This window comes from Pleurodeles waltl, chromosome 7, assembly GCF_031143425.1.
Source record: "Pleurodeles waltl isolate 20211129_DDA chromosome 7, aPleWal1.hap1.20221129, whole genome shotgun sequence".
Taxonomy (NCBI): domain Eukaryota; kingdom Metazoa; phylum Chordata; class Amphibia; order Caudata; family Salamandridae; genus Pleurodeles; species Pleurodeles waltl.
In genome coordinates this window covers 576,279,520-576,306,110 of record NC_090446.1, presented here as the reverse complement: position 1 = coordinate 576,306,110, position 26,591 = coordinate 576,279,520, and the positions used below count along the sequence as shown (strand labels likewise).

The following is a 26,591-nucleotide window of genomic DNA, read 5'->3' as shown; positions in this document are numbered from 1 at the left end:
GACCTATCTCCTCATGAACCTAGAGCGCCGGGGTACTATGTGGGACCCTGAGGATTGTCCTTAGAAACAAATTTTCTGCAGTTTGGATCTTATTCACCCATCTGTAGCCCCATACTTCACTGACATATAACACTTTAGAGGTACACTTAGACTGGAAGAGCTTGACTAGAGTAGCCGGTGACCAAGAGCTTAACCTCTGAGCAAAGCTGGCTACCGCTCCTAGGGTCTTCACCAGATCACAAGTCTTACCCTCCACCAAGGGATATCAACTCATATTAGCATAAAATAATACCCCCAAATAGGGGATGGCTGGGACCTTGGCCAGGGTATGATTCCCCACCCTGAAAGTTTTTGAGCGTGTAGATTGGGGGCCCATTACAAATACATATGATTTGGAAAAATAGCTGCCCATGTAAAAAGTACAGCAGTCCAACAAAGACTACAGTCCCACCGCCGTGCGGGCCATAAGCACCACATCGCTGGCATACAACAAAACCGGCAAGGATCTCGTTCCTACCCTAAGGCAGCCGGTCTGCACCGATATAAGTGCTCAATCCAAACCATTAATATTAAGAGAGAATAACAATGGCACCAGTATGCAGCCCTGACGGATACCCCTACTAGTGCCAAAGTAATATGTGAGAGCCGCTCCCTGTGAATACCTCACTGCTGCAGAAGTACTAACATGGACGTTTGAAAGAAGCAGAACTATTTGTGGGTCCGCCCCCATCAAAAGGAGCAAGTCCCAGAGCTTGCTGCGATTTACCCTATCGAGTGCAGATGTGAGGTCCATGAATGCTAGATGGAGTGAGCCATGCTGGGCGACAGTGTATTTATTTATAATTAAATATAAATGAAGATATTTGTCAATGGTCGACCTGCCCAGCTAAAAGCCGTACTGGACCTCAGAAAGTATGTTATTTTTGTTTGCTCACAACAAAAGTCTATTTAACAAGATCCTCCCTAGAACTTTTACCACAGCATCTAAAAGCAATATTGGGCGATAGCACTGTGGGTTGTTCCTATACCCCTTCTTAAAAATTGGAACAAAGATAGCCGAGGACCAAAAGAATGGCGCTCACTCCCTGACCGCAGCATTTAAAACCAGAGTAAGGACTGGCCTCCAATCATCAATATCATCCTGGAATATGTCAGGAGGTTTGCCAACCAGGCCAGGGGCTTTATTGCAGGAAAGGCCCTGAATACCCTGGCAAACTTCCTCAAATGTGAAGACCACATTGGCTTTCCCCAAAATTAAGCAAGTCTGAAGCACCTCACCTTGCAGAGGCCCAGCATTATACAAAATATATGTTTTTGGTTCCTAAGGGCCCTCTGATTGTCTTTCTGGCATTTCGCAACAAGCTCCTTGTCTCTGGGAGACTGTATGGAAGCAGATTTCAAAAGGAGTAGACACTTGGAGCAATCTTGGTCAAACCATTTGAGGTAGTCTGATTTGGAACTTATCACTGGGACCGTGAGTAATGCCAAAACCTTCTGTGCGATCCCTGCAAATGCAGAGAGGATAGCCGCATCCAAGGCACCCACACCCAAGCACGTAGTAATCTCCTGCCGACACTGCATGACCCTGTATCATTGACACTGGCTTAATCCCACCCCTCATTGCCCCAATGGACAACACATTGGTTTGTGCTCAGCAAAGGGACTGTGTGTTATGTTAAAACTTCAAATAAAAACAGAGAATCATAAACAAAATAAAATCTGTTATCGACGCACAGCCCCTCCCTTTAAATATCGGGATAATATGGTGATTAGTCACAGTTGTCAACTTCTACAGAGCACAAACCAGATTGGGGGTGTGCAAAAAGATATTAAGTGCACTACAATCAGGTGTATGTGCCATGTGAAGTCCCTACTCGATCATACATCTTGCGTTTGCATCACCAGAATCTAGGTAGCTAGGACACAGATGACAGCTGAAGTTGCCCACCAGGACAATCTTCTCCTGTCCCATGGCTCACCCTCCAAAATGTTAATAGCTGAGCATAAGCTACGTAGATTAGTTATCCCAGGAGATATGGATTTTGCATTGTAAAAATTAATCAGGACAATTGGAATAGAGTCTGGTACATACAGCTTAAGGGCCTGAAACAAATGTGAAAACCACTTGAGGTCTTTAATATAACAACATAGTTCCAATGTTACAAAGATACAGATGTCATTGAATGTACAAAATATAACTTTCAAGGAAGGAGGAATTACTTACTTCTCAGGTTTCCTGGAAACAAATCACCTGGTAATTCTTGGTAAACTGCACCCAGTTTCTATCATTGAACGGTAATAAGTTATTACTTTATAATCAGCAAATAGGTGTGTCCCAAGTCTCCGATTATAAAGAAATTAGAAAATGATTTTATACATGGATCGCAGAATCCCATGTATTACTAAGCTATAACTTCAGGACTATTTTTGCAGGACAATTTTTAATTTAAAAGGGGAAATACTAAATTGCATTCACCTGCCAAAGCCATGCTTACAAGATGGTGCCCCCTGCATTTGAGATACAGCTAAGTTCCAAAGTAAATCTTTGAGTTTTGTATTACACTGACACACATTAAGGGAATTTAAAGTCCTGATTAAACTGGGCTGCCACTGCCTTTCCTGTCCGTGAATCCATGCTCTTGAGCTTGCTGTGCCCAGCGGGTGCCAGGATCATGAAAGTCCCTTGAAGTGGGGCACTTTCATGTTTATATCTGGTTACTCCTTTGTTAGAAATGGGGTCTTTGGTTGGCAGTCAGGTTACCCCCTGTCTAAGCAAGGACCATCACTCTGGTCAGGGTAAAAGAGAATCACCCTCAGCTAACCCCTTCTTACCCCCTTGGTAGCTTGGCACGAGCAGTAGGCTTAACTTCAGAGAGCTAGGTGTTTGTACCAACACACACAGTAACTTAATGAAAACACTACAAAATGACACAACACAGGTTTGGAAAAATAGAGAATATTTAACTAAACAAAACAAGACCAAAACAACAAAAATCCACAATTCACAAGTCAAGTTATCAATGAAAAAGCAAAAAGAGTCTTTATGTAGTTTTCAACACACACTAACACTGTTAGTGTGAAAATGTACCTTGGATGCGTAAAAAATAACCCCGCACGGGCTAGTGTGCGTCACAAAGGGCTTGCGATGCGTTGATTTCACTCACGAGCGAGACCTTGCGTCGTTTCTCCTTTCGTCGGGTCGGGGCAGGTCGTTTCTTTTCTCCGCAGGAGAGCGACACGTTGATCTGGTCAGCACTCACAGGTCCGGGCAGGCCTTGCATTGTTCTCACACGCCCAATGGTGTTTGCGTCGGAAATCCAGCTGCACGATGATCCGAAAAGCACGCAGCACGGCTTGCGATCTCCCAGCCTCTGTCAACGATTCTGCACGTCGTTTCTCCAGCTCCGCGTGTCGATTCTTCGGTCACGTGACAGACGAGTGGCGATTTTCAGCCGCAAAGCCAGCGGCGCGGCGATTTCCCAGCCGCAGGTTAGAGTTGCATCGATCTTTTCCCCACATGGGGCTCTCCTCCTTATAAGCTGCAAGCTTCTACTTTCAGGGTCCCAGGAACTGGATGGGCACCACAGGGCAGAGTAGGAGTCTCTCCAGAGACTCTAGGTGCTGGCAGAGAGAAGTCTTTGCTGTCCCTGAGACTTCAAACAACAGGAGGCAAGCTCTAAATCAAGCCCTTGGAGATCTTCACAAGATGGAAGGCACACAAAGTCCAGTCTTTGCCCTCTTACTCTGGCAGAAGCAGCAATTGCAGGATAGCTCCACAAAGCACAGTCAGACGCAGGGCAGCTCTTCTTCCTCAGCTCTTCTCCTGGCAGAGGTTCCTCTTGGTTTCCAGAAGTGTTCTAACGTCTGTGGTTTTTGGTGCCCTTCTTATACCCATTTTGCCCTTTGAAGTAGGCTTACTTCAAAGGAATGTCTCTCTTGATTGTGAAATCCTGCTTTGCCCAGGCCAGGCCCCAGAAACACACCAGGGGGTTGATGACTGCATTGTGTGAGGGCAGGCATAGCCATTTCAGGTGTAAGTGACCACTCCTCCTCTCCCTCCTAGCACAGATGGCTCATCAGGAAATGCAGACTACACCCCAGCTCCCTTTGTGTCACTGTCTAGTGAGAGGTGCAACCAGCCCAACTGTCAAACTGACCCAGACAGGGAATTCACAAACAGGCAGAGTCCGAGAAATTGTATAAGCAAGAAAATGCTCACTTTCTAAAAGTGGCATTTTCAAACACACAATCTTAAAATCAACTTTACTAAAAGATGTATTTTTAAATTGTGAGCTCAGGGACCCCAAACTCCACATGTCCATCCGCTCCCAAAGGGAATCTACACTTTTATCAGATTTAAAGGTAGCCCACATGTTAACCTATGAGAGTGACAGGCCTTACAACAGTGAAAAACGAATTTAGCAATATTTCACTGTCGGGACATATAAAACACCTTATTATATGTCCTACCTTAACCATACACTGCACCCTGCCCTTAGGGCTACCTAGGGCCTCCTTTAGTGGTGTCTGACATGTAAGAAAAGGGAAGGTTTAGGCCTGGCAAGTGGGTACACTTGCAAGTCGAATTTACAGTTAAAAACTGCACACACAGACACTGCAATGGCATGTCTGAGACATGATTACAGAGCTACTTATGTGGGTGGCACAACCAGTGCTGCAGGCCCACTAGTAGCATTTGATTTACAGGCCCTGGCACCTCTAGCGCACTTTACTAGGGGCTTACTAGTAAATCAAATATGCCAATCGTGGATAAACCAATTACATACAATTTACACAGAGAGCATATGCACTTTAGCACTGGTTAGTAGTGGTAAAGTGCTCAGAGTTCAAAAGCCAACAGCAAAAGGTCAGAAAAAATAGGAGACAGGAGGCAAAAAGATTGGGGATGACCCTGCATAAACTCAAATGTCTAACATCCTTGGTCCCATGAAAGTTGAAGGGAGTGGCTTTGGCAAACTACAGCCTTACTCTGTGACCAAAAGACAGCTCCACTTTGCTAGCCATTCTCCTTGCTACCAGATGGTGTTCCTGTGAGTATCCATAGCGTTGCCCTTGGGTACATATGTCAGTAATTTCAGCAATAAATCATTACTGAATGTAATAAACACACTCATGGGAAATCCCACTCCCTGATTCAAGCATAAAAAAATTATACCAAAATAATGGACCAGTTAGCGACAGGCAACAAGGCTGATCGTCCAACTTCATTGGCAAAACTGAGGGAAGGCTTTTTGGAAATTCATTCTGACTTGAAGATATCTTTCTATAAGCTTAGGAAACATGTATATATGAAGGTGAGCAGAGGAACAGAAATCTTCCATAGGTAATCATGCCTACGACCTAGTAGAACTTCCATTATGTGTTCAGTCACTCAGTATTCACCAAAGATCTTCACAGCTAAAGCAAGCCCACAACGAAAATGGATCCAGACAAACATAACATGTGGATATGGGGACTTTTAAGAGCTGGAGAGATAAACGGAAGAAACATTCTTTTAAATTCTCAAGGAATACAGCGGTAAAAAAGTTTTACTCAGTTTCAGCAATACAGTAAACTCTGCTGTGATCTATTGAAAAACATTCTCCCTTATGGCCTTCCAGAAGAATGTAGCCATGTTGAAATTATGTAGGGCAGTTGCATGTTCCATTCCTTATGCCAGACATTTTTCATGGGACCTTCATACAGATGTGCTCCTTCTTGATGTCAGGTGATACATCGTAATATGTATGCTTAGGATCCCCCTACTTACAATGTTTTCAACTGTTCCAAAAAGTTGGAGGAGAAAGGAGAACTGGACAACACAGTAAGGGCCTTTTACCTTCAGGGTGACGTTTGTAATTTTCCTTCCCACCCCCTTCAAAAGCACCTCTAGACCACCCCACTAACATATGCCTAGTGACCCCACTGGTGTGGCAGAAACCTAATGGAACTGAGGTAATAACTTGGGATGTAATAGGATAAAGAGGGGTTAAATGTGATACGAGGACAGGCGTGTGGGGTCTCTGAATTAATTTATAGCTATATAATCATTCACAACATTATTCTGCTGGGAGTATGAATTCAAATCGGGCTTTGAAACAGGGACAGGAAGGATTAAGATTATCTTAATCCTCATGAATGTAATATTTAATTTTGCTTCAAATTGCTCTGTTTGTGTAAGAGCGAGGTGTTACCAAAACAACTGTATTTTGATGTAGCAGCTGCCAGTCCATATATTGGTTTATTTTGCTTATTGACAATCTGATCTCCCTGGACCATCAAATCAATTCACTGTGCATAAAGGTGTTGACAAAAGTTTTGTGATTATTTCCATAGTCCCAAGAAGTTCAGAGTACTGCGTGAAGATAGTTTTGGAACTAAAATACGAGTCGTTGCCAGCTAAACCACATGCTGTTTGAAGACAGGTGGCATTTGTCCTGTCTCCTGGAAGACAAGTGACCATTTGCATAGTCAGCGATGGGAAAGTCATATTCACCTGAGAGTCAAAATCCTTCTAGAGATTATTGTTGCTTTGGTCTCTAGAGTTAGCTGAACAATGGCAGGGGTCATGTGGGGAAGCTGAAGTTCATCATGGTCCTCTTAAGAGAGATGAAGGTTGGTGTAGTGCTGTGGGAGTGGAGAATAGAGTGGCATGCTCCTCAGGCAGATGGGTGAAGATTCATATTGTTCATAGAGAAAGAGCTCATGTTTGTGAGGACTCTTTCGGGAGGGGAGAAGGTTTGCTTGGTCCTCTAGCGGTTTTATTAAGGACATTGCATGTTTCAGTTTAGAGCAGTGAATGCCAGACTTTCCACCTTGCTCAATGTGTGGCTAAGGGTGTACCTGTTATTAGACATTATCAGTTCTATCAGATTTGCTTTAGGAGTCTTATTTTTCATAGACCACTCACCTGTGTGCCCAGAATGTCCTGTTTTATGGTCCATGCTTGACTAGTTGTGTTCACCGCAAACAAAGTCACCTTCCCTATGTACTGGTAGCGTGGCGCTCCTGCGGCATACAGCATCTGTGCCTGATACCGGATCAGCTTCAGCGAGTAACCTGTAGAAAGATGGAAAATAATTTCTGACTGGTTCAAGACCTGAATTTGGCATGACACAAACTCATGCCTGCACAGCCAGAAATGTGACTCACCCACGTGCAGAAATCTGGATATTAACAAGGTTAATGCATTACTGTCTGAGGCAGACCGGCCAATAGAAAAATGAAAAGAACTTACATCGCAAATCAATAATACAAAAGCAATATTGCGGCTCTCAAGATAATTATTCATCTGGGCACATTAATATGGGGTTTGTATTCCTCCCTAAGCAATATTTTGGAGCATTAATCAGTGCAACATAATGATATTAACTCTATCCTTTATGGCAGTAGCCTGGGATCATTACCCCTTTTGGTACAACAATGGTAGACATTCTTCTATGGTTGGCTAGATGGGCTTGTGAGATTTTTAATGAGGGTCTGATCTCCCTGCTAGCAATGTACCTACAGTGTGAAAATGATGGCTATAGACTAATTGTTTTTTTGGGAAATCTTTTGATTAAGCAATTGCTCAGCATACACCGACAAATTCAAACCATCAATATCCTGACTGGGATTACAAGGAGAGTAGTACAGCACATTCTCAACATCTCTTAAAGCCAAACATTCCATAATGGCATGCAATGATTTGTCAGTGGAATTCCACTGCAGTTCAAAATGTTCTCCAACCCCGATCAAGACCCTGACTGTGGTCTCACCATAGCAACCCCTTATTGTCCTCTGTAAGCAGTCCATTGGCCTCACACCTTTCCCACGTCTTCAGGCAACCCCAGCTCTGGTAAATTACCTTCTCAGCTTGTTGGCACCAGTCCAAATCCACCTCCCAGTCCGCCACTCCTGGAGGCCCTTGTTATGTTCCTTTTGTCCACTCATGCCGCCAACATTAACCATATCTTTTGGTATTTGTATACACAAGATATGCTACCTGGCCTCCAACGGTGTAACAAGGCCTGTGACTCTTGTCATGACCTGTACTACTTACCTCCAGTATTGTTGGATTTTAGGACATAGCCACAGTATGTGAAAGGAAGGGCCTACTTCGCCGCATCCTCTAGTGCTCAGATCAGAGGTGCATCTCTCAATATGGTGCATAAGTGATCTGGATGAATAGGATCTATGCAGTAACCTTAGTTGTACCAGACGGAAATGAGCAGGGACTGCTATTTCCCTAGGACACTATATTGCCTCCACCGAGTCATCATCTTCTATCAGCCCCAGGTCTTCCTCCAAGGCCTCCCCCACGGTCTTCAAGGAGTCAGGGGAATCATTCAGTATTTTCTTATATGTTAATGAGGTTGCTTCGATCGTGAATGGATCCAACAGCAGTCGGTCCTCTAAGGGTGTGCATTCTGGCAACTGTTCCCCTTCCAGGATATGTCTCCTCAGTGCGTGTCCCATCTGTAAATAACAAAACTTTCCAGTCTCTGCCATTTCATATTCCCCTTGCAGCTCCTCTACGGTAATCAGAGCTCGGTCCCACCAGATATCCCCCAAGTAGTCAATGGCCAATAATTCCCATTTGAGGAAGCCCTTCTGGTTCCCAACTTCCAGCAGCAGGTCACTATCCCATAACCAGGTACTTTCTGTTTATTTATGTTCCCAGCCCAGAAATCTGTTGGCTTAACGCCATGTCTGTACCACCATCTTTGTGTGGGTTGGAAGTTCCCTTTCCTTTCCCTTGCGATATAGCGGTGGTAAGTCCTGGCGGCCCACTCTGTATACAGGCTCGTCTCCATCTGCAATCACCCGGTCATTAATAGTAATTAAGTGGGGTGCCCAGTATTATTTCCTCACCTCTGACACTGCTATGCCCCCTTCAAATAGTCCTCTCTGGAGCTTACGCAATGCTATTTGTGAGCTTCTTTCCCCCCAAAGGAGTTTGCACAATTCACTGTTGATCCTCTGAAAGAAATCTAGTGGTATTTTGTAAGGGGTGTTTTGCAGGACACAAATAAAGCGCGGGAAGGCCATCATCTTAAAGGATATAGCCTTACCCTTTAGGGATACTGGGAGCCTCCTCCAGTGGGCCACATCATTTTGCAATCTTTCTAGCTGTGGGAACAGAATTTTAGCTAGGAATTCATCAGCGTCTTGCATTTTATAGATGCCTAGATAGTTGAACCTGTCTCTTATTGTCAGGGTTGCACATTTTCATGGCAGGGCTGGGGTGCCCCAGCAAGGTGAGAAATCAGGGATTTATCCCAGTTGATCTGGTACCCAGAATACTCTTCAAAGACTTGGAAGATATATAGTAGTCTGTCTCCTGTAAGATGGGACTGTGCTTCATATAACAGTATGTCATTCGTGTATAGAGATTTTCTCTTCCCATCGCCGTCCCCTCTAACACCCTTCACAAGTGGATCCTGGCAGATCCAGGCTGCAAGAGTCTCTAGTGCCAGAGCAAACACCATTGGGGACACAGGGCATCCCTGCCTCGTGCCCTTGTGAGAAGCGAACGAATGAGACAAGACACTGTTGACCCTCACCCTCACCATTGGGTCTAGATAGAGAAGCTTGATCTAAGTACAGAACTGCTGGCCGAACCCCAGTTTAGTGAATGCCTCAAATAGTTAGGTCCACTCAGTGCTATCAAAAGCCATGCAGGCATCTAATGATAGCAGAGCCACCTTGTCCAATGGTTGGGCAGCAGTCATGTGTAATACCCCATTTAGGTGTCTTAGTTTGAGGCGGGTGCTTCTGTGAGGCATGAAGCCTGAACGATCAAGATGTATTATTGAGGTTATTACTGTTTTCAGTCTGTTTGCTGAGGACTTCGCCAGCATCTTGGCTTCTAGATTTAAAAGTGAGATTGTCCTGTATGAGCTGCATGCCTTGGCCGGCTTACCCGCTCTAGGGATAACCACAATAGTTGCCAATCTCTGGTCTTCCGGCAAGCAGACCTCTTCTCTAGCTGTTTTAAAAATATTTTACATGGGCTTCGCTACCTTGTACGCTATGCATTTGTAGAGTTCTACCGGTAGGCCATAAGGGCCTGCTGCTTTCCCCGACTGTAATTCTTCTCCTCCACCGTAAGATCTTCTCCTCCACCGTAAGATCGTCCCCTGATCTGCCGGTAGCAGACCGGTAGGCATTCTCGTAGTAGGTCGTGAAGGCCTCAGCTATGTCTTTCATCATTGTGTGGAGAGACCCACTTAGGTCTCAGATTTCTAGAACCAGTTTCTACCCATGTTCCTCTTCTCGAGCCAGACTATTAGTTTGTTTGCTTTGTCACCCACGTCATACAATCTATGTTGTGTTACTATCGCATGTGCTCGGGCTTTATTTCCCACAAGGTCCCTCAACTCCCGTTGCTTAAAGTGGAGGGAGTTTGTGACCCAGGCTCGAGTTGGGTGTTGCCTCCTTTAGCTCCTGAGTTTCCAATAGCTCAATTTCCCTTTCTAGTTTGTCACAATTCAATCGCTGTTTCTTCCGTTCACCACCTACCAGGGCTTAAGCATAGCCTCAAATTACCACCTTAAAGGCTTCCCATAGGGCGCAGGCAGAGTCAACTGTTCCCTCATTCTCCTTAAAATATTGCTCTGTCCATGTCCTGATTTATTCTACAATTTATTTCCCCTTGAAGTGCCAGGGATCTGGGAGGCAGCCCAGCCTCTTTGATAGGACCTTTGATAGGACCTTGAAGCAGCACTCCCACTGGGAAGTGGCTCCATATGCTGCATACCCTATGCATTACATTGCGGAAACGGCCCATGTTTACATGGTGGGTGATGATATGGTGCAAGCAAGAGTAGCTGCCTTGCACAGCTGAGAGGTAGGTAAATTGTTGCACCTTGGGATTGTGTTTGTGCCACAAATCCAGTAGCCCCATCGCATTCATAAAAGCCTTCAGCTGACAAACGTCAGTTCCATGAAATAATCTAGATGACCTGTCAAACTCTGGGTTAATTATAACATTCATGTCACCCTCTAGTATAAGGATGCCAGGTACCATGTCAAGCAATAGAGCATTTAATGTTGGCACTGTGTCTGCATGAAGCCTTGGTGGAATGTACACCAAGCAGACTATTAAGTAAATGCCCCTCCCATGTACCAGTTTGTGCAACGCATCGACCCAGTGGGTTGCTCCAGGTGTGTCCTGCTGTATATGGTAGTGAGGTTTTAGTGAGTATGCCAGTACCTCTTGAGCAAGAAGTAAACCCTGTTTGAGCCTGAAGAGTATACCCAAAGAGGTTGAGCGCCTTATAGTTGTTACCTTTTAAGTGAGTCTCCTGTAGGAGGACAAGGTATGGGTTGAACCTCCTAAGATTTTGTAGTACTATGGTGTGTCTGATTTTGTTGCCTAGGCCATTGATGTTCCATGTCATAACCTTCAAGGCAGAGCATTTATGGGTCTCCAAGTGGTATCAGGGTGCCGGTTGGCCCGTCCCTCCAGGTAAGTATGAATCCCCTTTGCCATACTGTTGAGTGGCAATCCTCCCTGTGTCCCCATGGCTAGTGTTGCTGAGCTAGGAGTAGATAAAACATGCAATCTCAACATTGTGAAGTGACAGAACTGTCGTCCCTTAAGAAACACCATCCACCCTGCTGGCCTGCTCTTTAGGCCTACAATTGCCCACTTTCCCAATTTGCAGAGCGCCTGTTGCCCAAATGTAAACATAGAGACTATCTAGGGTTGGCCGGTACCACCAAATCTAGCTGCACAGCAGCATATTGTACCCTCTTTGCGTAACAAATTATCTTCAGAACTGCAGGTAGATAATATTGAGCTTTTGTCCTGAACCCCCTGCAAACAATAAGTATTGGTGCCCATGCAGGTTCAACCACATCTGAAATGTGTCTGGGTCTCAGGTGTACTCACCGATGTCTCACAGTGGCTGTACTGGCCACTCAGCCTCCATGTGAGTAAGACAGAAAAGTTATGACTGTTCCTTTGGGACCATCGATCAGTCCTCCTGCGTGTCTCTCTCTCTTGGTTGGTCATCTACGCATGTTGTATGGTAATCGTCCTGTTGTTCGCTTGAGTGTCACTTCTTTGCCTCTCTGTGTGCCCTCCATCCGGGCGCGCACCAGCCCTTGAGCCAGTCACAAGCCTCTACTAGCATGGCGAACTGCCATGATTTTCTTCTGTCACCACTCAGAGCCTCGCCAAGTACAGCATCATGTACTTAAGTTCTTTTGTTCAGAGCACTTTTTTAACTTCATCAAAATTGCGACCTTGACGCTGTACCTGTATGGTGAAGTCCAGGAAAAAAATGATTTGTTACATTTTCATATATCAAGTCCCCCCGAGATCTAGAGGCCTGCAGGATTGTATCCCGATCACGATAATTAAAGATCGGGACTACGATGGCCTGTGATGGGGGGCAGGTTTAGGCCACAGTATGGGTGCCCTATGTGCTCGTTTGACAGAAAAGATGTTCAAAAGACGCTTAGGTTTCAGGATGTTGATTATAAGATTCTCCACAAAAAGCTCCATGCTGGGTCCCTCTGCCCCCTTGGGGACCCCAACCTCTCTGATATTGTTCCTGCAGGCTGTGCCCTCTTGATCTTCAAGTTTTGTCACCATGGCTGTATTGTTTCGTCAGGTATTAGACTTGCTCCTCCAGCTTTTTTAGGTGGATTGTAGTTGGTGGATGTGAGACTCTGCTGCTATGACTTTTTCAGAAATCTTCTTGAAGTCCGCCTTGAAGAGAGTTAATCCACTGTCACAGCGTCAATTTGGCACTCTATGGTCTCCTATAGGTCAAAAAGTGCCTCCGTTATGGCACCAGGGGAAGGTTCTGCCACGCCCAGGTGGTCAGCATCCTGCCCATCCATGTCTACAGATTGCTTGGGCACTGCATAGTTGTCAATTTTGTTACACTGTGTGTGTGGTCTCCCTTTGAGTCTTACCATATTCCCTGGAATATGGTGGCTGGGAGGGCGCGGGCCTCTCCTGTTGGAGCCTGGGCCCACGTCATGCTCACAGGCCTCTCACACAGGCCTCTGAGGCCAGGCCTGATGGGCAGAGGTGGGGTCCCCAGAAGGAGCCTGCCCGCAGTGGGAACAAGGGTGCTGCGATGGGCTGGGGCAGCATGCCCACCTTCACTGCTTTAAGGTGTCCGCTGGAAGAGTCCTGCTCCTCTTCTGAGTGGTGAGTAGCCGCTACCTCGAGGCCAACACTCGACGTTCGAGTCCTCCGCACCTCGCTTGGAGCAATTTAGAAAATTCTCAAAACACCCCACACTATATTTTCCCTGCAGTCTTGAGTTGAGATTGGAACGGATGATGGGGGTTAAGTTTGTGGTCGCCGAGGAGCATTTTCAATGTGAGGCCATCTTGGCTGGGTCCAGACCCCCGATATGGACTAATTGCTGGCATCATAAGATGGTTTTCAATATTTTTAGTATTGTAAAAATGGAAATGCTGTTTGCAGGAGTGATGGAATATCAGGGAAACTGGGAGCTATTATAGCAGAACAGCTGGTGGGGACTTTCGAAACTAAGAAAAACGTCAAAATTGTGTTTGATGCCCCCCTCCACATCCCCAGATTAGCAGACAGTGACAGCCCCCATGTACAAAAGACAAACAATCCAATTCACAAAAGGCATTTTGAGTTTGAAAATTAGTACTCCAATTATACTACATATGCTATAAAATGTAATTAAGAAACCTATGGCTGGAAAGCTCCATCTCCACCTTTACTGTCTTTTCCAAATTGAGTTGCCTACCTGATGGTGGAGATCTCCACAAACAGGTGGAAAGTTAGAAATTGTAAGTTTATATTTCATACATTTGGTCTACATCTAGGTGTAAATCTGCACTCGGGAATCGTGAATGGCAAAAAAAAGGAGCAAAAAAGTTGTTATTCCTACGTGGGGAGGTAGTTCTACACCTGCAAACTTACCTTTGTGAATCAAGTCGAAAGTGTCATGCCTGGACCAAGCCCAGTGCACAACATCTATTAACCCTCACAGAAGCAGGGCTGGTCATTGAGGAAGGAGGCATTTGGAGGGAGCTAGGCCTAGTGGTTGCTCCTCCTGCCTAAATATGCTGGTCAGGACATAGAGGCAGGTGTCCCGGTGGACTTAATCAGCATGAGAGCACGCCATGTAACCTCAAGAATTGGGATGGCAAAGTGGCAAAGATCCTCTATATCTCGCATGGGCAAGTTTGATGGCAGAAACATAGTTTGTAATTTAACTTTTTCAAAATTTTAAGCCCCATTCAACATTGAGAAGACAGAACAGCCCACTGAAACTGGTTCCATTAGACAAAATATATAAAATTGCATTACTCGTCTTTGTCATTCAATGGTATTGGGGTTGGTAGGTAGGGAGGGTGTTGAGCAGATAGTCCACTTCTTTAAGGGGCCTCCATCTATCTGGAGTGGAACAGAGGACAGAAATTGTTGTTGTGAGAATGAAAGTTCTGAGATAAGTGACACTGACGCACAAAAACAGAATGAGATTCCATATCAAGTGGGCAATTCCTCGCCCATCGAAGTTATATCAATAAGGTTGCTAATGGTAACTGCCATTTCAAGTCAGAGATTCATCTACTGCTTCTATCAGAAAGAAGTTAATTGACAACTTGATTTTTGTTTATGTGTCTGGACTTATAACATATCTGAGGAGTTGTTTCTTCTTATCTTAACTTAGATATATTCTAGTGCCAAAGCCAGTGGTCTACGGGGATCTCTGTGGTTACTTTAAATCTCACCTGCCATAAATTAGGAACATAGTATATGCAATAGAGCTGTTGTGTCCCCTTCTACCTGGAAAGTAGTCACCAGCTCTGGTGACAAACCAGACACAAATGTCTGACGTTAAGCCTCTTATATGGGTTCCACTCCATTTTCATTCAGTTGCACTAATGAATCACCCTGACCCCCTAAAGTGATAGAATATGCAGTTATTCGTAAATCCTGATCTCCTTCTGTCCACCTTGGCAATAGTGTTTGTAACAAGCTTAATCCAAGTGGTATCCTGGGTACTTTGGCATTCTTTGGTCATGGATAAACTCGGAACTAGCTAATTGAGAGGATGTTCAGCTTTTTGATAAAAAGATCCAGACTTAGAGATTATTTAATGTTCATAAGAACCCACATGTGTGTCTGCCCCCACTGGACCTGTAACCAATTGTGGAATTACCAGTAATGTAATATTGTTTGAACTTTAGATTTCTCGGGAGAAGAGCCATTGCAATTGTGATTTACATTATTTACAAACTATTTTAACAGCTCAAAACTCAGCCTGGGGAGCATTTTGAAGAGTTGGTGAAGTATGCCACTACTATCTTCTGATAGAGACGTCTAACCACATATTCCTCACCTTCTGAATATTCCCCAGGTTTCGGACTGGATCCAGAAACTTTTCAACAGTAATTCAGCATGCTGGTTCTGTGAGGCCATTCTCTGACTCTTTGGATCCTTGCAGACTCCCTGTAGAGTGCCTATGAACCCCATGACACCAAGAGGTTGTCCACCTAGATTACAGCCAGTGGGTTCACCCTCTGAACCACCTGAACTCTCTGAGCCCCCTATGGGGCCTCCTCCGACTCCAGTCTTCCACTCCACCTCTGGCACCACAGTCCATGCCGGTTGCAGGTACTTTGACTCTGATGGTGGCACCAATTGACCTCAGCCATGGCTGCATTCAGCTGCTATAGGGACTCCGGTTCTTCTGCTACATCTGCCCCACCAAGATGAATGCAGACCCTGAATTTCCTGTTTGGCATGGATTCACGCAATGATTGCGATGCAGATGATGAGATTGGCAAACCCTACTATAAGTGGAATTGGTATGATGACCTGCAGGAGACTAGTGGCCTTGATACCTCCCTTGAGTCAGCAATCCTCTCACTCCCTGGCCCTACAACCGAGGAGAGTGCTTCTTATGCCATGATAATGCGTAGGGTGGACGAAGTCCTTGACCTCCAGCTCCCCACCTTGGAGTTCATGATCAATGTTCTTAGAGAAGTCCTTAAGCTGGGGCAAACATCCACTGAGCCCTTCTTGCCTTTTAACGAGGCCTTTACTGATTTTTTTCTTGCTCTGGCCCCTGGTCAACTACAAGATTGCACAAAGTCACCAACCTCCTACAGGGGACCCTGCATTTATAGCTCTGCAGCCCTTTCCTGATAGCCTGGTGGTGCAGGTGTCTGCAAGTAAGACAAATTCCAACATGCTCCCTACTACTCCCCCTTCTGGGAGTCAAAACAGGTGAAGTTTGAGAAAATGTTCTTCTGGTTCACCAATTTGGCACTTCGGTCAGTGAATTCCAGCTGCCTGCTGTGGCACTATTACCATGCCATTTGGGACTTAGTGGCTCAAGTGCTCCCAGGTGTCCCTGAAGATCTTCAACCATGCAGGGCAGTTGTGACGGGACCAAGTTCACAATTTGTTGTAGCTTAGGCAAAACCAATGCCATTGGGTGAGACATTTGCACCAGTGTTGCCATTTGTTGCCACACTTGTCTGGAGGAGTCAGCAAGTAAGACTTATCCCAGCATGTTCCCTACTACTCCCCCAATTGGGATTCAAATTGAGTGGAGACATTTGGGAAGAGTCTTCTTGTCCACCAGTTTGGTGCTTCGATCAGTGAATGCCAACTGCCTGCTGCGGTGCTATTCCCATGTCATTTGGGACTTAGTGGCTCAAGTCCTCCAAGGGGTCACTGAAGATCTTCATCCTATCCTCGTCCAGGCCATGCAGGATGGTTGTGACACAGCCAAGTTCAGAATTTGTTGTGGCTCAGGCATCACCAATGCCATTGGAGGAGACATTGGCATCAGCATTGCCATTCGTCACCACGCTTGTCTGTGGTCCACAGTTTCGAGTCAAGGCAGACTCCACTCTTGAGTTATTAAAGGAGAGCAGGGCTACGGCATGCTCCTTGAGCTTGTCTGCCCTACCTCTGCAACTGGATCAAACCTGCAACTCCTTTTGCAGCGTTGGCAGAAGTGCACCATACCACCAGCCAATCTAATCTCCACAACGGCTCCAGCAGTTTCACAGTCGAAGCTGTGGTGCATGCTCACCGCCCCTGTGGTCAAGGTCAATGGGCTGCTCAGTCCACTACCATTCCCCATAACTCCACCTTCCAAACCCCTTTAGCATCCCCTTAGGCACACTATGGGAGACATGATCTTACGATTATTGCCAGGTTTTCAGGCCATAACATCAGATAGATAGGGTTCTGCAAACTGTTTCAAAGGATTATTCCCTATCCTTCCTTTCTTCGCTGCTGTACCTTCTGTTGTCTCCCTATCAACTGATGGAGGACCATCTCTCTGTTTTGTGGCAGGAAATGGAAGCCCTTTAAGGCAAAAGGGCTATTGAGAGAGTGACTGCACCAGAAGTAGAACATAGTTGTTATTCCTCCTACTTTCAGGTGCCCAAGAAGGATGGAGCTCTTCATCTTATTTTAGATCTGTGCTCTTTCAACACCTTCCACTGGAAGGAGAAATTCACAAAGCTCACACTAGGATAGGCCATGTCTGCCCTTGACCCTGGAGACTTGATGGTGGTGCTGGCCCTCAGGACACCTATTTCTATATACCTGTCCTGGGGGCCCAATGAAGGTTACCTGCAATTCATGGTAGGACAGGATCATTTTCAGTTTGCTGTGCTCCCCTTCAGCCTCATCAGTGACCTTTGGGTGTTCATGAAAGTGATGGTCATAGTAGCAGCACACCTTGATCTATTGAACCATCACTCACCCTCCTGCCAAATCCAACCAGTATGTGTGGTAAAATTAAAAATGAAAAAACCAGCTCTGCTGTAATCAGGCGTTGAAGCACACCCGTGACATGCCAGGTGTCTCAGGTGGGACCCCGAAGATGAAGCATGCCACCAACTAGGTTAGTGGGTGAGGGGTCTTTTTAGCATAACCTAAGGGCATTTCTTTTCACAATTTGAATGTTTGGAACATCACAGAAGGACATGGACACATCAAAATTATCTCTTACAGAACTACTTGTTTTGCAGGTGGGGAGACACCTGCGTTTTTGGTCCCGGGTGCGGCGGTCATCTAGGGAAACTTACCAAGCCCAGATTTTTTTTTTTTTAAACTAGACACCCGGTGGAGTCCAGGGAGGTGTGGCTTTTCCAGACTCCCTTGCAAACCTCAAATTTAGCTAAAAAAAAATCACATTTTCCTCACTTTTCTTTGTAGGATCACCGTGCTGGCAAAAATTTAGGACAGGAGCATTTTCAGTTTGCTGTGCTCCCCTTCGGCCTCATCAGTGACCTTTGGGTGTTCGTGAAAGTAATGGTCATAGTGGCAGCACACCTTCGGAGGTCTGGTGGCCCAGTCTTCCCCTGCTTCAAAGACTGACTGTTGAAAGCAATTGTGAACCATTTCCAGACTACGGCAAAGATCCTATCATCTTTGAGTTTCCCTAACAACATGCCGAAAGCACACCTGGCTCCTTCACAGACGGCCCCCTTCATCTGAGCCATTCTGGACATGGTTCAGTTTTGTGCCCTTCCCCTGAGAAAGAGAGTCCAGGACATTCCCGGCTATGATTCTGATCTTTCAGCCTCAGTCTTGGATTTCAATGAGGTCGACGCTGAGACTTCTGGGGTTGATGGCCTGCTGGTCAAGCAAGCCAGGTGGCATATGTGGGCTTTGTAGTGGGACTTGAAGTGTCAGTGGGTCCAACATCAAGGGAACCTCTTTGACCACATTCTGATATTGGAGGAGACTTCAAAAGATCTTCAGTGGTGGCTACTGGACCAAGATTGGGTCAGCAGCAGAACACTCTCCCTTCCCCACCAAGAGCTGACAGTGATTAGCCACCTAGATCAGAGATCTCCGGTCGCCAGCAAAGTCCCCTCTCCATATTAACCTCTAGAGCAGAGGGCCAAGTGCTTGGCACTGAGAGCCTTCCTTCCATCCATGGAGGGGAGGCTGGTATAGGTGCTCACAGAAAACACCACTGCCATGTAGAGCTGCAACAAACATTACTGGGTAGGATCACAGACCTTGTGCCAGGATGGTTAGACAACCAAGGAATTTTCCTGGTGGTGAACCACCTGGCAGGATTGTTGAATGCCATGGCGGACAAGCTCAGATGACGATGCCTGGCGGATCAAGACTAGCATTTGCCCGCAGAGGTGACACAAAATGTCTGATTGGTTGATCCTTGGGCTAGATTTACTCACCACTGACATGCAATGTCAGCACTTCTGTGCACTTGAGTTTCAACAATGTCTCTAACTCAGAGATGTGTCCTCTCTCGAGTGGAACTCGGGACTCCTGTATGCGTTTCCGCTGATACCACTTTGTGATCCTACAAAGAAAAGTGAGGAAGTGTGATTTTGTTTAGCTAAATTTGAGGTTTGCAATGGATTATGGGTAAGGAAATGTTTAGGGATCCACGCAAGCCACACCTCCCTGGACTCCACCAAGTGTCTAGTTTTCAAAAATGTCTGGGTTTCATAGGTTTCCATCGATGGATGCCAAGCTCAGGACCAAAAACGCAGACACCCACCTTGCAAAAATAGGTACTTTTGCAATAGATATTTTTGGTGTGTCCACGTTGTGTTTCGGACCCATCCCTGTCGCGGGCACTAGGCCTACAAACACAAATGAAGCACTATTTGTATTAGGAGACCTGGGGCAATTCTGGGTGAAAGGAAGTGTGTGGCTCCCCTCATGTGCAGCACTGCAATGTGAGGAAAACGTGTTTTTTTGCCAGATTTTGAGGGTTGCAAAGGATTCTGGATGCAATAAGCTGGTGAGATCCCCACAAGTCACCCCATTCTGAATTCCCGTAGGTGTCTAGTTTTCACAAATGTATAGGGTTGCTCGCTTTTCCTATGTGCCAGCCAAGCTAGAGGCCAAAATCCACAGCCAGGCACTTTGCGAAAAACAGGTCAGTTTTCTTTGGGAAAATGTGATATGTCCACATTGTGTTTTGGGGCATTTCCTGTTGCGGGTACTAGGCCTACCCACACAAGTGAGGTACCATTGCTATCAGGAGCCTTAGGGGAATGCTGCCTGGAAGGAAGTTTGTGGCTCCCCTCAGATTCCAGAACTTTGCAGGACCGAAATGAGAGGAAAAAGTGTATTTTGCCACATTTTGAGGTTCACAAAGGATTCTGGGGACCAGAACCTGCTGAGAACCCCACCAGTCACCCCATTCTAGATTCCCCTAGGTAACTGATTTTCAAAAATGTATAGGTTTCCCAGGTTTCCGTAGGTGCCGGCTGAGCTAGAGGCCAAAATCTATAGCTAGGCACTTTGCATAAAACAAGTCAGTTTTCTTTGGGAAAATCAAATGTGCCCACATTGTGTTTTGGGCCATTTCCTGTTGCGGGCACTAGCCCATACCCACACAAGTGAGAAACCATTTTTATCAGGAGACTTGAGGGAATACTGTGTGGAAGGAGGTCTCTGGCTCCCCTCACATTACAGAACTCTGCAGCACCAAAATGTGAGGAAAAACTGTTTTTTTTGCCAAATGTTGAGATTTGCAAAGGATTCTGGGAGCCAGAACCTGGCGAGAGCCCCACAAGTCACCCCATTCTGGATCCCCCTAGGTGTCTAGTTTTTTAAAAATGTATAGGTTTGCTAGGTTTCCCTAGGTGCCGGCTGACCTAGAGGCCAAAATCAACAGCTAGGCACATTACAAAAAACAAGTCAATTTTCTTTAGGAAAATGTGATGTGTCCACATTGTGTTTTGGGGCATTTCTTGTTGCAGGCACTAGGCCTACCCTCACAAGTGAGGTAACATTTTTATCAGGAGAGTTGGGGTAATGCTGGGTGGGAGGATGTTTGTGGCTCCCTTCAGATTCCAGAACTTTGCAGCACCAAAATATGAGTGAAAAGTGTTTTCTATGCCATATATTTTGAGGTTTGCAAAGGATTTTGAGTGCCAGAACCTTGTGAGAGCCCCACAAGTCACCCCATTTTGGATTTCCCTAGGTGTCTAGTTTTTAAAAAATATATTGGTTTGCTAGGTTTCCCTACGTGCCGGCTGAGCTAGAGGCCAAAATCCACAGCTAGGCACTTTGAAAAAAACAGGTCAGCTTTCATTGGGAAAATGTGATGTGTCCACATTGTGTTCTGGGGCACTTCCTGTCGCGGGCACTAGGCCTACTCACACAATTGAGATACCATTTTTATCAGGAGACTTGGGGGGAATGCTGTGTGGAAGGAAGTTTGTGGCTTCCCTCAGATTTCAGAACTTTGCAGCACCGAAATGTGAGCAAAAAAAAGAGTTTATTTTGCCGAGTTTTGAGGTTTCCAAAGGATTCTGGGTGCCAGAACCTGGTGAGAGCCCCACAAGTCACCCCATTTTGGATTCCTCTAGGTGTCTAGTTTTTTAAAAAATTAATAGCTTTGCTAGGTTTCCCTAGGTGCCGGCTGAGCTAGAGGCCAAGATCCACAGCTAGGCACTTTGCAAAAAACAGGTCAGTTTTGTTTCGGAAAATGTGATGTGTTCACATTGTGTTCTGGGGCATTTCCTGTCGTGGGCACACAAGTGAAGTACCATTTGTATCAGGAGACTTGGGGGAATGCTGGGTGGGAAGGAAGGTTGTAGCTCCCCTCAGATTCCATAACTTTGCAGAACCGAAATGTGAGGAAAAAGTGTCTTTTGCCACATTTTGGGGTTTGCAAAGAATTCTGGGTGCCAGAACCTAGTGAAAGGCGCATAAGTCACCCCATTGTGGATTCCCCTAGGTATCTATTTTTGAAATCTGTATAGGTTTGCTAGGTTTCCCTAGGTGCCGGCTGTGCTAGAAGCCAAAATCCATAGCTAGGCTTTCAGTTTTATTTAGGAAAATGTAATCTGTCAACAATGAGTTTTTGGGCATTTCCTGTTGCGGGCACTATGCCTACCCACACAAGTGAGGTACCATTTTTATCAGGAGACATGGGGGAATGCTGGGTCGAGGGAAGTTTGTGGCTCCCCTCAGATTCCAGAACTTACCAAAACGTGAGGAAAAAGTGTGTTGATTTTGTTGCCAAATTTGCAGGTTTCCAAAGGATTCTGAGTGCAGTAACTGGTGAGAAGTCGATAAATCACCCCATTCTGGATTCCCCTGGGTATCTAGTTTTCAAACATGTATAGGTTTGCTAGGTTTCCCTAGGTGCTGGCTGAGCTAGAGGCCAAAATCTACAGCAAGGCACTTTGCAAAAAACAGGTCAGTTTTGTTTAGGAAAATATGATGTGTCCACGTTATGTTTTGGAGCATTTCCTGTCGCACAAGTGAGGTACCATCTTTATCAGGAGACTTGGGGGAATGCTGAGTGGAAGGAAGTTTGTGGCTGTCCTCAGATTGTAAAGCTTTGCAGCACCAAAATATGAGTGAAAAGTGTTTTCTTTGCCATATATTTTGAGATGTGCAAAGGATTTTGGGGGTTATTACAACTTTGGAGGAGGTGTTAATCTATCCCAAATGTGACGGATATACCACCAGGCGTATTACGAGTTCCATAGGATATAATGGACTCGTAATACGGCTGGTGGTATATCCGTCACTTTACCGTCACATTTGGGACGGATTAACACCTCCTCCAAAGTTGTAATAACCCCCTTTGTGTGCCAAAACCTGGTGAGAGACCAACAATTCACCCCATTCTGGATTCCCCTAGGTGTCCAGTTATGAAAAATGTATGTTTGCAAGGTCTCCCTAGGTGCCGGCTGAGATAGAGGCCAAAATCCACAGCTAGGCACTTTGCAAAAAACATTTCAGTTTTCTTTGGGAAAATCTGATGTATCCACGTTGTGTTTTGGCGCATTTCCTGTCACGGGCACTAGGCCTACCCACACAAGTGAGGTAACATTTTTATCAGGAGACTTGGGGGAATGCTGGGTGGAACGAAGTTTGTGGCTCCCCTCAGATTCCAGAACTTTGCAGCACCAAAATATGAGTGAAAAGTGTTTTCTTTCCCATATATTTTGAGGTTTGCAAAGAATTTTGTGTGGCAGAACCTGGTGAGAGCCACACACGTCACCCCATTCTGGATTCCCCTAGGTGTCTAGTTTAAAAAAAATGTATAGGGTTGCTAGGTTTCCCTGGGTGTCGGGTGAGCTAGAGGTCAAAATCCATTGGTAGGCACTTTGTAAAAAACAAGTCAGTTTTATTTGGGACAATGTGATGTGTCCACATTGTGTTCTGGGGCATTTTCTGTCGCGGGCACTAGGCCTACTCACACAATTGAGGTTCCATTTTTATCAGGAGACTTGGGGGGAATGCTGCGTGGAAGGAAGTTTGTAGCTCCCCTCAGATTCCATAACTTTGCAGAACTGATATGTGAGGACAAAGTGTTTTTTTGCCACACTTTGGGGTTTGCAAAGGATTCTTGGTGCCATAACCTAGTGAGAGGCGCATAAGTCACCCCATTGTGGATTCCCCTAGTTATCCATTACTTAAATCTGTATACGTTTGCCAGGTTTCCCTAGGTGCTGCCTGAGTTAGAAGCCAAAATCCATAGGTAGGCACTTTGCAAGAAACTGTTCAGTTTTCTTTGGGAAAATGTGATCTGTCCATGTTGTGTTTTGGGGCATTTCCTGTGGCAGGCACTAGGCGTACCCACACAAGTGAGGTACCATTTTTATCAGGAGACATGGGGGAATGCTGGGTCGAGGGAAAGTTGTGGCTCCCCTGAGATTCCAGAGTTTTTCAGCACCGAAAAGTGAGGGAAAATAGTGTTTTTTTTGTTGCCAAATTTAGAGGTTTGCAAAGGATTCTGAGTTCAGAACCTGGTGAGAGGCGCATAACTCACCCCATTCTGGATTCCCCTGTGTATCTAGTTTTCAAACATGTATAGGTTTGCTAGATTTCCCTAGCTGCCGGCTGAGCTAGAGGCCAAAATCTACAGCTAGGCACTTTGCAAAAAACAGGACAGTTTTCTTTGGAAAAATGGGAAGTGTCCATGTTGTGTTTTGGCGCATTTCCTGTCACGGGCACTAGGCCTACCCACACAAGTGAGGTAACATTTTTATCAGGAGACCTGGGGGAATGCTGGGTGGAACAAAGTTTGTGGCTCCCCTCAGATTCCAGAACTTTGCAGCACCAAAATATGAGTGAAAAGTGTTTTCTTTGCTATATATTTTGAGGTTTGCAAAGGATTTTGTGTGGCAAACCTGGTGAGAGCCACACACGTCACCCCATTCTGGATTCCCCTAGGTGTCTAGTTTTGAAAAATGTATTGGTTTGCTGGTTTCCCTAGGTGCTGGTTGAGCTAGAAGCCAAAATCCACAGCTAGGCACTTTGCAAAAAACAGGTCCGTTTTTTTTGGGAAAATGTGATGTGTTCACATTGTGTTTTGTAGCATTTCCTGCCGTGGGCCCTAGGCCTATCCGTCCAAGTGAGGTACCATTTCTATCAGGAGACTTGGCGGAATACTGGGTGGAATGAGGTTTGTGGCTCTCCTCAGATTCCAGAACTTTGCAGCACCAAAATATGAGTGAAAAGTGTTTTCTTTGCTATATATTTTGAGGTTTGCAAAGGATTTTGTGTGGCAGAACCTGGTGAGAGCCACACACTTCAGCCCATTCTGGATTCCCCTAGGTGTCTAGTTTTAAACAATGTATAGGTTTGCTAGATTTCCCTGGGTTCCGGCAGAGCTAGAGGTCAAAATCCATTAGTAGGCACTTTGCAAAAAACAAGTCAGTTTTCTTTGTGAAAATGTAATGTGTCCACATTGTGTTTTGGGGTATTTCCTGTCGTGGGCACTAGACCTACTCACACAAGTGAGGTACCATTTTAATCAGGAGACTTGGAGGAATGCTGTGTGGAAGGAAATTTGTGGCTCCTCTCAGATTTCAGAACTTTGCAGCACCGAAATGAGAGGAAAAAGTGTTTATTTTGCCAAGGTTTTAGGTTTGCAAAGGATTCTGGGTGCCAGAACCCACTGAGAGCACCACAAGTCACCCCATTCTAGATTCCCCTAGGTTTCTAGTTTTGAGAAATGTATAGGTTTGCTAGGTTTCCCTAGGTGCTGGTTGAACTACAAGCCAAAATCCACAGCTAGGCACTTTGCAAAAAACAGGTCAGTTTTCTTTGGGAAAATGTGATGTGTTCACATTGTGTTTTGGAGCATTTCCTGTCATGGGCACTACGCCTATCCGTACAAGTGAGGTACCATTTTTATCAGGAGACTTGGGAGAATACTGGGTGGAAGGAAGTGTTTGGCTCCCGTCAGATTCCAGAACTTTGCAGCACTGAAATGTGAGGAATAAGTGTTTTTTTGACACATTTTGAGGTTTGCAAAGGATTTTGTGTGCCGGGACATGGTGAGAGGCCCATAAGTCACCCCATCCTGGATTCCCCAAGGTATCTAGTTTTTAAACATAGATAGGTGTGCTAGGTTTCCCTAGGTGCCGACTGAGCTAAAGGCCAAAATCCACAGCTTGGCACTTTGCAAAAAACAGGTCAGTTTTCTTTGGGAAAATTTGATGTGTCCACATTATGTTTTGGGGCATTTCCTGTCTCCACACAGGTGAGGTACCATTTTTATCAGGAGACTTGGGGGAATGCTGAGTGAAAGGACGTTTGTGGCTCCCCTCAGACTGGAACACTTTGCAGCACCAAAATATGAGTGAAAAGTGTTTTCTTTGTGATGTGTCCACATTGTGTTTTGGGGTATTCCCTGTCGTGGGCACTAGGCCTACCCACACAGGTGAGGTATCATTTTTATCAGAAGACTTGGGGGAATGCTGAGTGGAAGGACGTTTGTGGCTCCCCTCAGACTGGAAAACTTTGCAGCACCAAAATATGAGTGAAAAGTGTTTTCTTTGCCATATATTTTGAGGTTTGAAAAGGATTTTGGGTGCCAGAACTTAGTGAGAGCCCCACAAGTCACCCCATTCTGGATTCCCTAAGGTGTCTAGTTGTCAGAAATGTATACGTTTGCTAGGTTTCCCTAGATGCCAGCTGCGCTAGAAGCCAAAATCCATTGGTATGCACTTTGCAAAAAACAAGTCTGTTTTCTTTGGGAAAATGTGATGTGTCCACATTGTGTTCTGGGGCATTTCCTGTCGCAGGCACTAGGCCTACTCACACAATTGAGCTTCGATATTTATCAGGAGACTTTGGGCAATGCTCCGTGGAAGGACGTTTGTGGCTCCCCTCAGATTTCAGAACTTTGCAGCACCAAAATGTGAGGAAAACGTGTTTTATTTTGCCACACTTTGGGGTTTGCAAAGGATTCTGGGTGCCAGAACCTGGTGAGGGACCCACTAGTCACCCCATTCTGGATTCCGCTAGTTGTCTAGTTTTTTAAAAATGAATAGGTTTGGTAGGTTTCCATAGGTGCTGGCTGAGTTAGAGGCCAAATCCACAGCTAGGCACTCTCCACAAAACAGGTCAGTTTTCTTTGGGAAAATGTGATCTGTCCAAATTGTGATTTGGGGCATTTCCTGTCGCTGGCACTAGGCCTACTCACACAATTGAGGTTCCATTTTTATCAGGAGACTTGGGGGAATGCTGGGTGGGAAGGAAGTTTGCAGCTCCCCTCAGATTCCATAACTTTGCAGAACTGAAATGTGAGGACAAAGTGTTTTTTTGCCACTTTGGGGTTTGCAAAGGATTCTGGGTGCCATAACCTAGTGAGAGGCGCATAAGTCACCCC

The 26,591-nt window shown here is 45.5% G+C and overlaps 1 protein-coding gene across 1 annotated transcript in view; it reads right to left on the bottom strand.

Moving 5' to 3' along the window:
• Positions 1–26,591, bottom strand: part of ITGAL (integrin subunit alpha L) — a 448,305-nt gene that overhangs the window by 166,933 nt on the left and 254,781 nt on the right. The window contains exon 12 of the mRNA XM_069244383.1: positions 6,911–7,059. Coding sequence (XP_069100484.1) covers positions 6,911–7,059 — 149 coding nt within the window. The remainder of the gene's footprint in view (positions 1–6,910; positions 7,060–26,591) is intronic.